The sequence below is a fragment of a genome, unplaced genomic scaffold (assembly GCF_019419815.1).
Source record: "Pyrus x bretschneideri cultivar Hongxiangsu unplaced genomic scaffold, Pyrus_bretschneideri_v1 Contig52, whole genome shotgun sequence".
Taxonomy (NCBI): Eukaryota; Viridiplantae; Streptophyta; class Magnoliopsida; order Rosales; family Rosaceae; genus Pyrus; species Pyrus x bretschneideri.
The window spans coordinates 2,872,797-2,887,144 of NW_025999790.1; the positions used below are offsets into that span (position 1 = coordinate 2,872,797).

General features: G+C 39.3%; 3 protein-coding genes across 4 annotated transcripts; 2 read left to right on the forward strand and 1 right to left on the reverse strand.

Moving 5' to 3' along the window:
• Nucleotides 1–604: 604 nt before the first annotated feature.
• On the forward strand, nt 605–2,733 carry LOC103961895. Its single transcript, XM_048570143.1, has one exon. It carries the CDS (start codon nt 709–711, stop codon nt 1,891–1,893), a length of 1,185 nt encoding a protein of 394 aa, XP_048426100.1. The 5' UTR covers nt 605–708; the 3' UTR covers nt 1,894–2,733.
• Nucleotides 2,734–3,103: 370 nt separating this feature from the next.
• Nucleotides 3,104–4,653, reverse strand: LOC108868281 (transcription termination factor MTERF6, chloroplastic/mitochondrial-like). The gene has a single exon (XM_048570142.1). It carries the CDS (start codon nt 4,506–4,508, stop codon nt 3,297–3,299), a length of 1,212 nt encoding a protein of 403 aa, XP_048426099.1. The 5' UTR covers nt 4,509–4,653; the 3' UTR covers nt 3,104–3,296.
• Nucleotides 4,654–11,217: 6,564 nt separating this feature from the next.
• LOC125468033 lies at nt 11,218–14,339 on the forward strand. 2 transcript variants are annotated; one of them, XM_048570314.1, is made up of 2 exons: nt 11,218–12,683; nt 14,030–14,339. In XM_048570314.1, the coding sequence occupies exon 1, from the start codon at nt 11,469–11,471 to the stop codon at nt 12,618–12,620; it is 1,152 nt and encodes a 383-aa protein (XP_048426271.1). In that variant the 5' UTR covers nt 11,218–11,468; the 3' UTR covers nt 12,621–12,683; nt 14,030–14,339. The 2 variants fall into 2 exon arrangements, with proteins under 2 accessions (XP_048426271.1, XP_048426270.1); XM_048570313.1 differs by having other exon boundaries at nt 14,041–14,339.
• The last annotated feature ends 9 nt before the right edge of the window (nt 14,340–14,348 follow it).

A 14,348-nucleotide genomic window follows, 5' to 3' on the forward strand; every position in this document is an offset into this window, starting at 1 on the left:
ACATCGACTCCAGCAACAAATATATTGTTTCAACAAAATAGACCTAGGAGAAGCTAGTAACACACCGATTCAAAATTAAAATGTTCATTAAGAAATACTCACAAATAATCTCACCAAGAAGGCATTTATTAACGAAAAAGAAAAAATAAGACAAAAAATAGATATGCAGCAAGGCATAGGAAAATTAAGTTGGAAGGCTTGAAAATTGGGGAGGACTGTCATTGGAGGATAAAATTGATGAGTTTGAAACTTAAAGAATCAAATTGATAACTTGTTAAAAACATAAGACAATCTTCAAAAGAGATGTCAAATATGTCAAATAGAATTAAAAGATATTTAGGTAATCTTCAATGGATATGTTATATATGATGTGGCATGTGAATTATTTGACTCCTTACTTTCTAGTTGCCTTTTTTACAGCAAACAAAAAATGAGTCAAATATATTTAATTAAAAATTTTAATATATCAGTCTCATTAACAACCAATAGGATAAAAACTACAATGAATTTTGATTATTTTTTAATAATTAATGTAACTCTACATCTAATAAAATAATAAAATAAATATTTCACATATCCATGGAATAAAAGAGATTTTGGCACTCGTAAGGAAAAAAAAAACATGAAATGCTAAAACCCTTTGCGCGGAAGAGCCGGCGAGGTTTTGGATTTTCCACCTCAAATTGATCGGTGCCGGCGGCGTCAAACATGGCAGCCCTCTTCAACCTGAAGGCGGGCAGATTGGGTTATTCACTTTTTTCCAAAACTAAAAGATTTGTTGGTAGGGTTGGGGATCTAAAACCCTCGCATTTTCCTCTTCAAAATCTGCTACTGTGCAGACATTTCGCCTCAAAACTCTCAGAAACCCACCACGATTCCACAGTCAATTACCTCATAAACTCATGTGGGTTGTCCCCAGAAGGTGCGATTTTAGCTTCTAAGTGGGTCAAGTTGCGATCTTCCAAAAGAGCAGACTCCGTTTTGTCCTTTCTCAGAAACCATGGATTCTCTAAGACCCAGATCTCCAAGATGGTGAGGACGTACCCACACTTTCTTAACTCCAATCCGGAGAAAACCCTTTTGCCGAAGCTTGAGTTTTTCACTTCGCTTGGAGTTTCAGAGGAGGACCTTGCAACAACTGTGGAGCATGAACCGATGCTTTTGGCAAGAAGCTTGGAGAAACAGATTCTACCCACTTACAATTTCCTCAGGAGGATGATTTCTGGGGGAAAAATTGCTTCAGTTTTCAGGAACTGCTCGCGGGTTTTCTTGGAAGGCCACTCTAAGAATGTTGAGCCAAATATTGGGATCTTAAGAGAATCAGGTATGCCCCAATCATGTATTTCTCTGTTGGTAGCTCATTTTACCCAGGCTTTGATGCAAAACCGTAAAAAGTTTGCTCAAGTTGTGGGTGAGGTCAAGCAAATGGGTTTTGATATGGAAAAATCAATGTCTGTGATGGCTATAAAAGCTTTGAGTAGTGCCAATAGTAAGTCCATATGGACTCGAAATTGCGAAGTTTATAAGAGGTGGGGTTGGTCTGACGATGATGTTCTCTCTGCTTTCAAGCGGTACCCATGTTGTATGACCAAGTCGGAGAAGAAAATAATGCAAGTCATGGAATTTGTAGTGAACAAGATGGAATTGTCGTCGCAAATGATTCTTAAAGCCCCTGTGACCATGGGTTACAGTTTGGAGAAGAGAATTATCCCAAGGTTTTCGGTTGTGAAAGTTTTGATGTTGAAGGGATTAATGGATGAAAACAGGAATCTAGGTTCGGTGTTGTGTTCTACGGAGAAGCAATTTTTGGAGAGATTTGTGACCAGATATCGAACTGAAGTCCCTCAACTGTCGAGTGTGTACCAAGGGAAAGCTGCAATTCAGGATGTATGAGTACAGATGAAAATTGGAGAGATTGCAAATTCCAGCCACTTGATGCAGCACCACAACTGGTTGCAGCTTTGGCATTGTATTTTAAGGGTATGTCTTGTATACTAAAAACTATTCCCTTAAACAATGTTCTAATTACATACGAGTGTGACGTGCAATTCAGCTTCTCTTATTTGACAACCATCGTTGATTGTGGTGTGGTTCAATTCAATCTATTACGAAGTGCAGTGAATAAAACTAAAAATTTCATTTGGTTTTTGATCGGTTAATGCCAACAGCAAACAGTATGCGTGCTTGTGTGCATTGGTTTTACATTTCAATGTGTCTGTGTCTAAGATATCAATGGTGGTCTGCAGTATAGTGTCCTCCGCAGGCGGCTAGCCTTTTGCAGTCGCTATGGCTGGGTTAGTATCATCCTGTCATTACTATTCCCCTTCATCGGACTTTTGCATAAGGAAGGGGGCGGCAATTTAAGTAACGCTTGTCTTATTAAAAAAGCAATGCAGTGGTTGTGGCTACTGTTTGGGTTCTTCAGGGGACACAAGATTGAGCTGATCTGATTTGTAATGTTGAGCCGCTTGGCTACTGTTATCTGTGCGGATGAGTGAATCCATGTGAAAGCCCTTGGTGGTTCTTTTTAAACGTATGTCACCATGTATTGCATTCGGTACTGCAGGCGATGAGGGAAGAATTGCTTGTATATGATTTTCCTGCTGTTATCCTGTCAACACTGCAAACCCTCGTTAGTCGCACCATGTAAGCATACATTGTTCCCTTGCTTTATTATGTTAAGGAGAATGATGGTTGTTTTGTTCTCTATTTTATGTGGATTAAGGTTTGACATGGATAGACTGCTGACATAGGTAACGCCGGTTGTTCTGTTCTCTTTTCTAAAACATTTGATTGCCAGAAATAACAATAAGCTCTTATAGTAAGATCATTTGCTGCCAGAAATAACAATCCTTGACCTGGAAATCTAACCCTTCCACATGGCTACTTATTTTCCTCCAAATTACAAATTAAAGAACGAACGGGCGCGCCCACACATATATTGCACAGAGTTGCAAGTTTTTTCATTCCTTCATTGCCGCAATAGATTAGATCGAATGCCAATAGAAGCAACATATGCGTACAATCTATCGAAGACAATTCCCAGACGAACAAAGTCATGAACAATCAATCTTAAGTTGAAAGCACAACAATCACATGGAGAGGAGCAGGTCAAATCTCAGGTTCATTTCAGATAAGAAAGTAGATATATAACTAAAGTAGCTAGACAGTGAAATGCTAAGACAAACAAATAATTAACAACTGAATTCATTTCTAGAGAAATATAAAACACTAGTTAAAAGTTAGCTGCTACCAATGGAAATGAACAATATCTAACCTCGTTTGACCTACATACATCATACATCCTGGACTGCAACTCTTCCTTGATACACACTCAATAACTGAGGTACTTCCTCTATGTATCTGGCCACAAACCTCTCCAAGAAGCACTTATCCGCAGGCTCCAACAAAGAACGCAAACCCACATTTTCAATTCCGTTTATCAGTCCTTTCAGCAACAAAACTTTAACAACTGAACACCTTGGAACCAACCTCTTCTCGAAACTGAAACAAAGGACCAGTGGGGTTTTCACAATCGTTTTCGAAGACCACCCCATCTCTTTCACTAAAAACTCCAGTGTTCGCATTAATTTCTTCTCTGAGACAATCATACACTGCGGCTGCATCTTGAACGCAGAGAGAACATCATCCTCAGACCAACCCCACCTCTTATAAACCTCGTGACATCGATTCCATACAGACCTATTGCTACCGCCCAATGCGTGTATTGCCTTCACCGAAGTGGAGTTTTGTAGATCAAAACCCATTTGCTTAACCTCATCCACAAGTTCACCAAGCTCTTTAAGCTTCAATTGTAATGTGTTGGGATGATAAGTAAGCAACAGAGAAATGCTGGATTGGGGCATACCTAATTTTTTCAAAACCTCGATCTTTGGCGCAACATTCTTGGAGTGGCCTTCTGCGAATATCCAGGAGCCGCGCCTTAAAACGAAAACGACATTTTTCTGAGAAAGCAGACTCCTAAGGAAATCATAAGTTGGTGCAATCCGGTTATCCAAGCTCAGAGACAAAAGCTTCGGTTCAAATGCCAGAGTTTTTGCAAGGTGCTCCTTTGAAACTCCAATAGAAGCGAAAAACTCGAGCTTTGGCAAAAGGGTTTTCTCCGGACTGGACTTAAGAAGTTTTGGGTGTGCCCTGACCATCTTGGAGATCTGGGTCTCAGAGAATCCATGGTTTCTGAGAAAGGACAAAACGGAGTCTGCCGTTTTAGGGGATCGCAACTTGACCCACTTAGATGATAAAATCGCACCTTCTGGGGACAGCCCACATGAGTTTATGAGGTAATTGACTGTGAAATCGTGGTGGGTTTCTGAGATTTCTGAGGTGAAATGTCTGCAGAGTAGCAGATTTTGAAGAGGAAAATGTGAGGGTTTTGCATCTCCAACAACCAATCGTTCAAATGTGGAAGCAACTACGCTGGAAGAAGAAGATTGCGGGTAACCCAATCTGAGGAGGGTGACTGCCTTCAATTTGTAGAGCCCCACCATGTCAACAGCCGACCAATTTCAAAATTTAATTGGGTTGGTGGTTTGTGGTTTGATCGGGGAAGATGGGTTTTTGGCTCCTTATTTTCCATTTTGCTTCAATACTGCGCCGAATAGGATGCTACGCAATTGAAGAGGCTTGAGAGCCGTTGGATTGCCATTCAATCCAATCCACGGCTGTCCTATTTTTCCCTAAGACTTTTCGTAGCAGACCGAACAAATTGGTCACTTCTCCTCTCTCTCTCCTATCATCTCACCTCCACTCTTGTCTTTTAATCACATTTATTTTCTGAAGTTGGTTTTGTCTAATTTGTCATTTTTGTGCCATTTGATGCTAGGTCACTTCTAAGTGAGAAATCTTAGTTTCGAATCTTGTCAAAAGTGAATTTGAACTATTTTTAACACAACTCTTTACCCACAATCTATAAACAATCCCAATTCTATTTTTGACAACAGTAGTTCAAATCTCCGTCCGTCTTTGTCAAAAATGTAATGCACTTGCTACTTAATTTAACGTCTATTTGATGGAATGGACGAAAATAGTGTGAATCAAGACTGAACAAGACCAAAATGACAGTTTCAAAGAATAAAATAAGACCAAATGACAGTTTCAAAGGCAAATCATGAAACTAGACAAATTACGTCAAAATATGCGTACATTCTATGTACTTGGAGTTTCCGTCAAAATATGCCACAGGAAACTGGACAACTTCAGCTGCACTGCCACTGCTAGTTCCCTACCCCCTTACACACACACACATATTGCACAGAGTTGCAAGTTTTTTCATTCCTTCATCGCCACAACAGATTAAGATTGAACGCCAATGGAAGCAACATATGTGTACATTCTATCGAAGGCGATTCCCATACGAACAAAGTAAAAAAAAATCAATCAATCTTAAAGTTGAAAGCACCACAATCACAGAGAGGAGCAGGTCAAATCTCAATGAATTCATTTCTAGAGAAATATTAAACACTAGTTAAGAACACAAACTTACAATGCTGAGCCAAAAGTTAGCTGCTACCAATGGAATTGAACAGAACTGCATCTACGATACTACATCAAGGCGTCTCAAGTTATAACGAGAATCTAACCTCTTTTGACCTACGAACATCATACATCCTGGACTTCAACTCTTCCATGATACACACTCAATAACTGAGCAACTTCATCTATATATCTGGCCACAAACCTCTCCAAGAAGCACTTCTCCGGAGGCACCAATACAGAACACAAACTCACATTTTCAATCCCGTTTATCAATCCTTTCAGCAACAAAACTTTAACAACTGTACACCGGGGTATAAATCTCTTCTCCAAACTGTAACACGTGACACTGGTGATTTCGCAATCATTACTGACGGCCATCCCATCTTTTTCACTAAAAACTCCATTGTTAGAATTAGTTTCTTCTCGGACACCATCATACAAGGGGTATCGCTTGAAAGCAGAGAGAACATCATCCTCAGACCAACCCCATCTCTTATAAACTTCGCAACTTCAACTCCAATTAGACCTAGTGGTAGCACACAATGCGTTTATTGCCATCACAGAAGTTGATTTTTGCAGGTTAAAACACATTTGCTTAACCTGACCAAGATCTTTAGGCCTTAGTATTAAAGCGATGAGGTGACAAGTAAGCAACACAGAAATGCAGTGCTGGGGCATACCTGATAACCCAATAAATCCTAAGAAGAACAACCCTAAAACTCAAAAAAGACATGGATGAATATCCAGAAAACTCAAAGGCTCAAAGGTTGAAGCTCGTTCTGCTTTCCTTCATTTCAAGAGAGAGAGTCTGGTATTTTTCTACAGATTTGTGTGAGAGTTATATAGAGACCTTTTTGTAGTATTTGGATTGTTTGTGGTTGAGATGGATCGACCTTGCAGGTCGTAACGGATCTCAGGAAGGGAGGAAGGGGAGTTGCTCTGACGGAGAGAAGAAGAGAGACAGAAAAGGAACTTGGCCAAGCAGAGTCGGACTAATAATACATCGATTTTGGGGAGGATAATTAGCCGGGTGCGAGGAGTACCAAAGTGGTGGGGTTGGATATCTAGTCCGGGTACTATTTAATATGTTAGAGCACCAAACACCTGACTCCGTATTATTAGTACTATCCGGTTCTATATACGATGTACCAAACGAGGCCTAATATTTGGCGCCACCTTCTTGGAGAGGCCTTCAGCAAAAATACAGGAGCCGCACCTTAAAACGGAAACGACCTTTTTCTGAGAAGGCATACTCCTAAGGAAATCATAAGTGGGTATAATCCGTTTCTCCAAGCTCATAGCCAAAGGCTTCGGTTCATATTGCAGTATTGTTGCAAGGTCCTTCTTTGAAACTCCAAACGAAGCGAAAAACTCAAGCTTTGGCAAAAGGATTTTCTCCGGATGCAATTGGAGAAGATGTGATACGGCATTTTCTTCCAAATTTCATTGCTTTCCAGACTTAATCCTAGATTGGATATGGCATTTTCGTCTTATTTAGACTCAATTTGCACCATTTTCGTCCATTCCATCAAACAGACGTTTAAGTAAAAGAGAGCATGGGCATTTCATTTTTGACACAACTCTTTGCCCTCAATCTGTCTGCTAAAACAATCCCAAGTTTATTTTTGACAACTGTAGTTCAAATCCCCATCCGTCTTTGTTGTGGATCGGTACACAGCAGTTAATGTCGAAGCATCGACTAGATATTGATCATATGAACCACATGACGAGGATAGATGAGTAATGTGGCTCAATACCATAGTGATAGATGGGGATATGCTGCAGACGTATTTCATGATTTGTGGGGATAGATGAGCAGATATTGTCATATATGAATGACACAACAAGTTGTGTCAAAAACGAAATGCACTTGCTCCTTAAATTTAACATCTATTTGACAGAATGAACAAAAATTGGATGAACTCAAACAAAATAAGAGGAATGCTCGCCAAGAAGCACTGAAGTCTGCACTCGAGCAGTAAGGTACAAAATTTAAACAAACGACGTGTTTGTATGGCTTCCAGTGTGATAAAGATCTGCGGATGCCAGTCATCTTATAATATGAAAGATAGTGAGCCAAAAGCAGTGCTGCATCTACATCAAGGGGGCTAAAATTGTTATATTACCAACACTTCAACTTTTCCTTTATATATACACTATATATTTGAGGTACATCACCTACATATCCCGACACAAACCTCGCCAAGACGTCCTCTACATTTTCAATCTCATTCATCAATCCTTTCAACAACAAAACCTAAACAACGGAACACTTTGGAATCAATCTCTTCTCGAAACGGAAGCGGAAATGGAGGACCACTGGCAATAATTTCAGATAAGACAGTGAAACCCTATATATAACTAAAGTAGCTAGACAGTGAAATCCTAAGACAAACAATAATTAACAGCTGAATTCAATTCTATAGAAACATGTTAAGGACACAAACTTACAATGCTGAGCCAAAAGTTGGCTGCTACCAATGGAAATGAACAGCACTGCTTCTACGATACTACACCAAGGCGTCTAAAACTATAACAATATCTAACCTCATTTGACCAGCGAACATCATACATCGTGAACTTCAACTCTTCCTTGATACACACCCAATAATTAAGGAACTTCATTTGTATATCTGACCACAACCTCTCCAAGAAGCACTTCTCCGGAGGCACCAACACAGAACCCAAACTCAAATGTTCAGTCCCGTGTATCAATCCTTTCAACAACAAAACTTTAACAACTGAACACCTTCAAACCAATCTCTTCTCGAAACTGAAACCGAGGACATTGGGGTATTTGGGATTGGTTGTTTGATCGAGTAACGATGGGTTCTTGGCTCCTTAATTTCCATTTTGCTTCAATATTCAATTTCGTATAGGATTTTTTTTAATTTTTTTGAAAGAAACGATAGAATTTCATTAATAACCAACCACTTACAAGGATGCCAGATGGGTACATAAGTTTCAGTGATCAATTTCTTGATCTGGAGGTAATGAGCACAAATTACAAATAACTTTAAAACCCCTAAACGGCAATCACTCAAAACTCATCATTACAATGAGGAGTCCCGAGATTGATATGACCCAAAAGTGGCATACCAAGCACTGAACCCTCACCAAAACCTACGCTAAACAACGAGGGTACAAAATCGCAGCAACGACACAAACCAATTGCTGAAGCAACACAGAATAGTCATAAAAGCTAGACTAAAAAATGAAAGAGCATGCGACCAACACATGCATAGGATGAATAAAATAAATCCAACATGTCCACAGTGGAGTCACATGTGCAGCATTGGAAGAAGACTGAGCAGGATCGTGAGCAGAGATGACCGTCGGAGCCGCCGTCTGGTGTGGGTTGTAGCAGAGGGAAGGGTAGCGACGACTGACAAGGAAGGCAGATGGCACTATCCCATCCAAGTCTCCACGCCACCAACCACACCCCCCAAAAACAAACCCAAATGAGACAGAAACGATAGTTCCAAGGGCAAAGCCCTCGGGGAGCCCAAAACACCTGGAGCAAGGAGCAATAGACCTGCATTGCACAACAACCCGTGAGCAACCATGTCACCAGGAGCACAAAAGAAAAAAAAAACTCCACCGCGGACAGAACACTAAATATCCGAAAGCCCATCACACCCTAGCGAGGGAGGGACACTACGAAACCCATATCCGGGTCGCTGCAACGCCAAACCCGGCAGCCACCAACACCCTCCAAAGCCACAAAATGGCAGAGCCATCCAAGGGAACCAGAGAACCCCTGGGACGACGAAACCTTGTGGGGGTGGGGGGGGGAGCAGGGAGGGATGGATGAAGGAGAAAAAAGACGCGCGCGGGGGAAGGGGAAGCGGGGGGAGAGGGACAAAGGAGAAAACACCTGGGGGGGGGGAAATGAAAGGAAAAACTATGGAGGAAGCACGGGAGAGTAGAGGTGGGAGGAAGGCTGAGAACAGTAGGGATAGGGAGGCGAAAATGACGAAAGAAAACAGAGGGGGTGAAAGGGCTAGGAGGATGAGAAGGGGGGATGGAGACGGAAGAGGGGAATAGGAGAAGGAAGGGAGGCTAGGAGGAGGAGAAGGTGGGGCGGCCACCGACCCACAGCCTTAGCTGGAAGCCGGTGGCCATGGGATGAGGACTTAAGGATGAATTAGGGAGCCACGAAATAGCCAATGGATTGTCACTTTAGTTAGGTGGTTTATTGATTGGATTAAGATTATTTCCCTTTCTTTTTCCATTTCCTTATGTCTTCTCATCTCACATTCTTTATTTTGTCTTTCTTTTTTTTTTTTAAAAAAAAAAGTTAATATAAGATGTTAGCGTAACCCGTTCAAAGAGGGATGGAGGGAAGAGGAGAGGAAAAACAGAGAGGAGAGAATCATACTCCTTATTGATTTCGAGAAAAAAAGAAAAAAAACGATTTTGATGGATTTTAATTCTTTTATACTGTATTTGAATGAAGAAATTTAAAATTATTAAGGAATTTTAAAATAACAGAAATTGAAATGACGAAATTTTATTTTCTAGAATTTGTGAATTTTCTTATTTGGTTAAAGAACAATATAATTAAATACGAATTATTTATTTATTTTTAAACTCTCTATAATATAAATTGAGAAATGATACTTATTTACATGAAATTTGAACTTGAGAATTGGATGTCTCAAATTCCACGTTTTTTTTTTTCCACGTGAAGATTCTAAATTTCTATGTTTATGAATTCAAACAAAGAAATTCGTGCATGTCAATTTGCAAATTCTAACTTTAATCAAAATTTTAAGTTTTTTTTTCCTCATTTAAACATAGTGTGAATCTAGAGGTATTCAATCAAGATTTTAAATGATTTTCTAAAATTCAAAGTGTATTCAATCGGGACTTTAAGACGGGTTATTAACAACCTTAGAAATCTAGGTGTATTCAATTAGGATTTTAATGAAGTTTATAACATTCCAAGTACATTCAATTAGAAATTGATTTTAAAGAATTCGAAGAAGTTGAGGAATTCGAGGGAATTTGAGAGATTTCGTAGTGTATTTTAAACATTTACAAATCTCACATCTTCCATGAGATTTTGAGCGAATTGAATCAAAATTTTGTATTCAATTGAGAATTTGAGAGGTTTTAATGGATTTATAAATCCATAGAATATTATAGAGTTTAATTGATTTGTAGATATTCCATTTAAAATTTTGATTCAATTCCCTCGAAATCTCATAAGGAGGGATGAGATTTGTGGATGCTTAAAATACACTTTGAAATCTCTTCAATTCCCTCGAATTCCTTGACTTTTTCAAATTCTTGAAAATCAATTTTTAATTGAATACACCTGAAATATTATAAACTGCTTTAAAATACCAATTGAATACATTCAGATTTCTAAGGATTTTAATTAACGATCTTAAAATTCTGATTTGAATTTCAGATAATCACATAAAATCTTAATTAAAGACCCTAGATTCATTAAAAGAATTAAAATCCTTCAAAATCTCATTTGAATACACCCTCTTATATGGAATCTCATACAATCAATTGAACTCCTTAGAAGTCTATAAATTTATAAATCTATTAAATTCTCTCAAACTCCCAATTGAATACACTCTTTTTATTCTATCATCATTAATCTGAAAACTTATATAAACAAGGACCTCACACTTCTCAAAAGAGAAATAAGGTAGTTTAAATTCATTTTTGTCAAAAATCGAATCTAAAACATCTCTCACCTTCCTAATTTATTGCGGGTTAGTTATTCGTCAGCACGGGTTTAGCTTACGATGTATTTGGAAGCCCTCGTCCAAACGAGTATTTTACAGAAAGCCGACTAGGAATTCCATTAATAAAGAGAAAAGCACCAACCATAGTAGTAGTACTGATTGTTTAAAAAAAGGGGAAGTATTAGCCGGTAGGGTTTTGGGGATTTTCCAATTGAATTGGATCGTCATCGGCACAGTTGCTTCCACTCTACTAACACGGCTAGTATGCTGCAAACACTCAGATTATGCTATTCGCAATCTTGCAGCATAGTTGCTGTTTCCAGAATCACATTCTTTGTTCAAAATCCGATACTCCGCAGACACTTGAGCTCGGAAATCTCAGAAATCCATCCCAATTTCACAATCAATTACCTCATAAACTCATGTGGGTTGTCCCCAAAAGGTGCGATTTCAGCATCCAAGTGGTTCGAGTTGCAATCCCCAGAAAGAGCAGACTGCGTCTTGTCCCTCCTCAGAAGCCATGGATTCTCCGAAACCCAGATCTCCAAGATCGTCAGGTCATGCACACAACTTCTTAACTCCAATCCGGAGAAAACCCTTTTGCCAAAGCTTGAGTTTTTCAGGTCGAATGGGGTTTCAAGGGAGGGCCTTGGAAAACTTCTGGCAAATTATCCGCGGATTTTGAGTGTGAGCTTGGAGAAACAGATTGTACCCACTTACAACTTCCTTAGGAGTATGATTTCTGAGAAAAATGCCGTTTCGGTTTTGAGCCGGGGCTCATGGTTTATCTATTCCAAGAATTTGGTGCCAAATCTTGAGATGTTGAGAGAATCAGGTATGCCCCCATCCTGCATTTCTCTGTTGCTTGCTCGTCAACCCACTGCTTTTGCGCTGACGCCTAAACTGCTTGGTGAGGTTGTGGATAGGGTTGAGCAAATGGGTTTTAATATGCAAACATCAACTTTTGTGCATGCAATGTGTGTATTATTATTGCGCTTTAACGATAGTAACTTGGTATGGAATCGAAATTGCGAAGTTTATAAGAGGTGGGGTTGGTCTGAGGATGATGTTCTCTCTGCTTTCAGACGGTACCCGTTCTGTATGAATAAGTCGGAGACAAAAATAGCGTCGGTAATGGATTTTTTAGTGAACAAGATGGGATGGCCGCAGAGATCAATTGTCAAATACCCGACTGTCATGAGTCTCAGTTTGGAGAGTAGAATTATACCAAGGTGTTCGGTCGTGAAAGTTTTGGTGTTGAAAGGATTGATAAAGGAAATTGAAAATGTGAGTTTGAGTTCGTTATTGGCACCTACGGAGAACTGCTTCTTGGATAAGTTTGTGTTCAGATATATAGATGAAGTACCTCAATTGTTAAGCGTGTATAAAGGGAAAGTGGAAGCCCAGGATGTTTGATGTTGGTAGGAGATGCAGTGCTGGTCATTGTCAATGGTAGCAGCTAGCTTTTGGCCCAGTTTTGTAAGTTCGTTCGTTAACTACTGTTTTACTTATGCCAACACACTCTTCATATTTCTGTAGAAATAAGTTCAGATGTTAGTCTTGGCCAAAGAAAAACGAATACTTGTTTGTTTTGTGTTTGCATTCTGCTGCATAGCTGCTTTAGCTGTTTAGCTCTGCTAACTTAGTAATTTTCTTCCAAGAACAGCTAGCCAGCCTTGGTTTCGGTGGCAATGGCTGCCTAAACTATTACTGTCATTGTCTTTGTGTTAGCCTTGTTAGCGTTCAGTTTATGTAATGCTTGCTTATTGAAAAACGAAAATGAAGCTTTGACAAGATGTGTTATACTGATTCGTTAGAGTTGTAATGCTGAGTGGAGGAGTTTGGATTTGAGATAATGATTCAATGGTTTAGCCAGCCTTTTCATTAATTTTCCTTTCAAATTATGAATAAGACTACAAATGATATCGTGGAAAATGACCTCAAGCCACAATACTTGTGAATGGCTTCACTAGTTGACTATGAAGTGTTTCCCCATCTGTCTGGTGCTGTCACAATCTACATATAGGCTGGCCAAGGTGCTGCAGGAAAGTGAACGAGGAAGAGAGCAAGAGATTTTGCCTTACAAACACCATTAGAACCAAGTGGAAGAAACTAGATGGCAGGCAGTTCCGTTAAAAGTTCATGTTTATTTTCTGGATTAGTGGTTGGAATAGGACTTCTAAAGCTAGAGATGGTTCATCAAACTGAACATTGAGTCGTCCATAGTTTTGTTTGAATGGCGAAATTGTGTTTCCATGCCTGAATTAAAATTACTGGAGGAAGGAAAAACAGGTTTTGGGCCACACTGTTTAGATAACTTGTGTTAAATTTGATGCATGTTCTAATTATATATTTCCTTGGAATTCCATAGGAAGATAAGGACTGCAATGCAAGAGTAGTTTAGATTAGCAGAGAAATGAAGTAGCCTCAGGCGTGCCGCTTGTATGACCCGGAGTCCAGACTCCAAGTGCATTGCTCCTTATAACCATTTTGACTTCTAAATCTGTTGTTTTTTTGTGAACATATCTTCGATGATTACCAGTTCTTTCATCTAGCTACGGAATACGTTGATAAGGATGTGTTAGTTTTGAATCCGATATATATAATAGCTTAGAGCAGCCATTGAGCAGAGAGCATTTTCCAAAGTATTTTAAGAGAAGAAAAACCAGTTTTGTAGCCGTTTGTTTTTAGAGAAAAATTTAGTTTTTGATCATTGGTTTTTCCTACGCTCAAGTAGAAATCATTTATGGATGTGCTTTGTGGTTTTCATAATTGATTGATTTAAAAAATCATTTCATTTCATACATTATGCGTGATCGCATTAGTATATTGCAAGGTTAAAAAGGTGATTGATGGCCGCGTAAATGTTGTGCCACTTCCACTTGAAGACTGAATGGAGATCAAGGGAGATCGAATGGCAAAGGCGTGGAGACAGAACTGCGTGCTAGTTGAGTTTCTAGTAAGATACTAATTGTTGTGATAGTCGGACACAAGCTTGAGCCGCTACAATTGATGCAATAGTCGGGAAGCAAGCGCTGGTCCTAGCCGGGCATCATCCTTTTTGAATTGATTGTTGGACACGAGTTGTAAAATATCGAATCCAAAATAAAGAATCATCAACCAAAAATTCAAGAATATACTTTT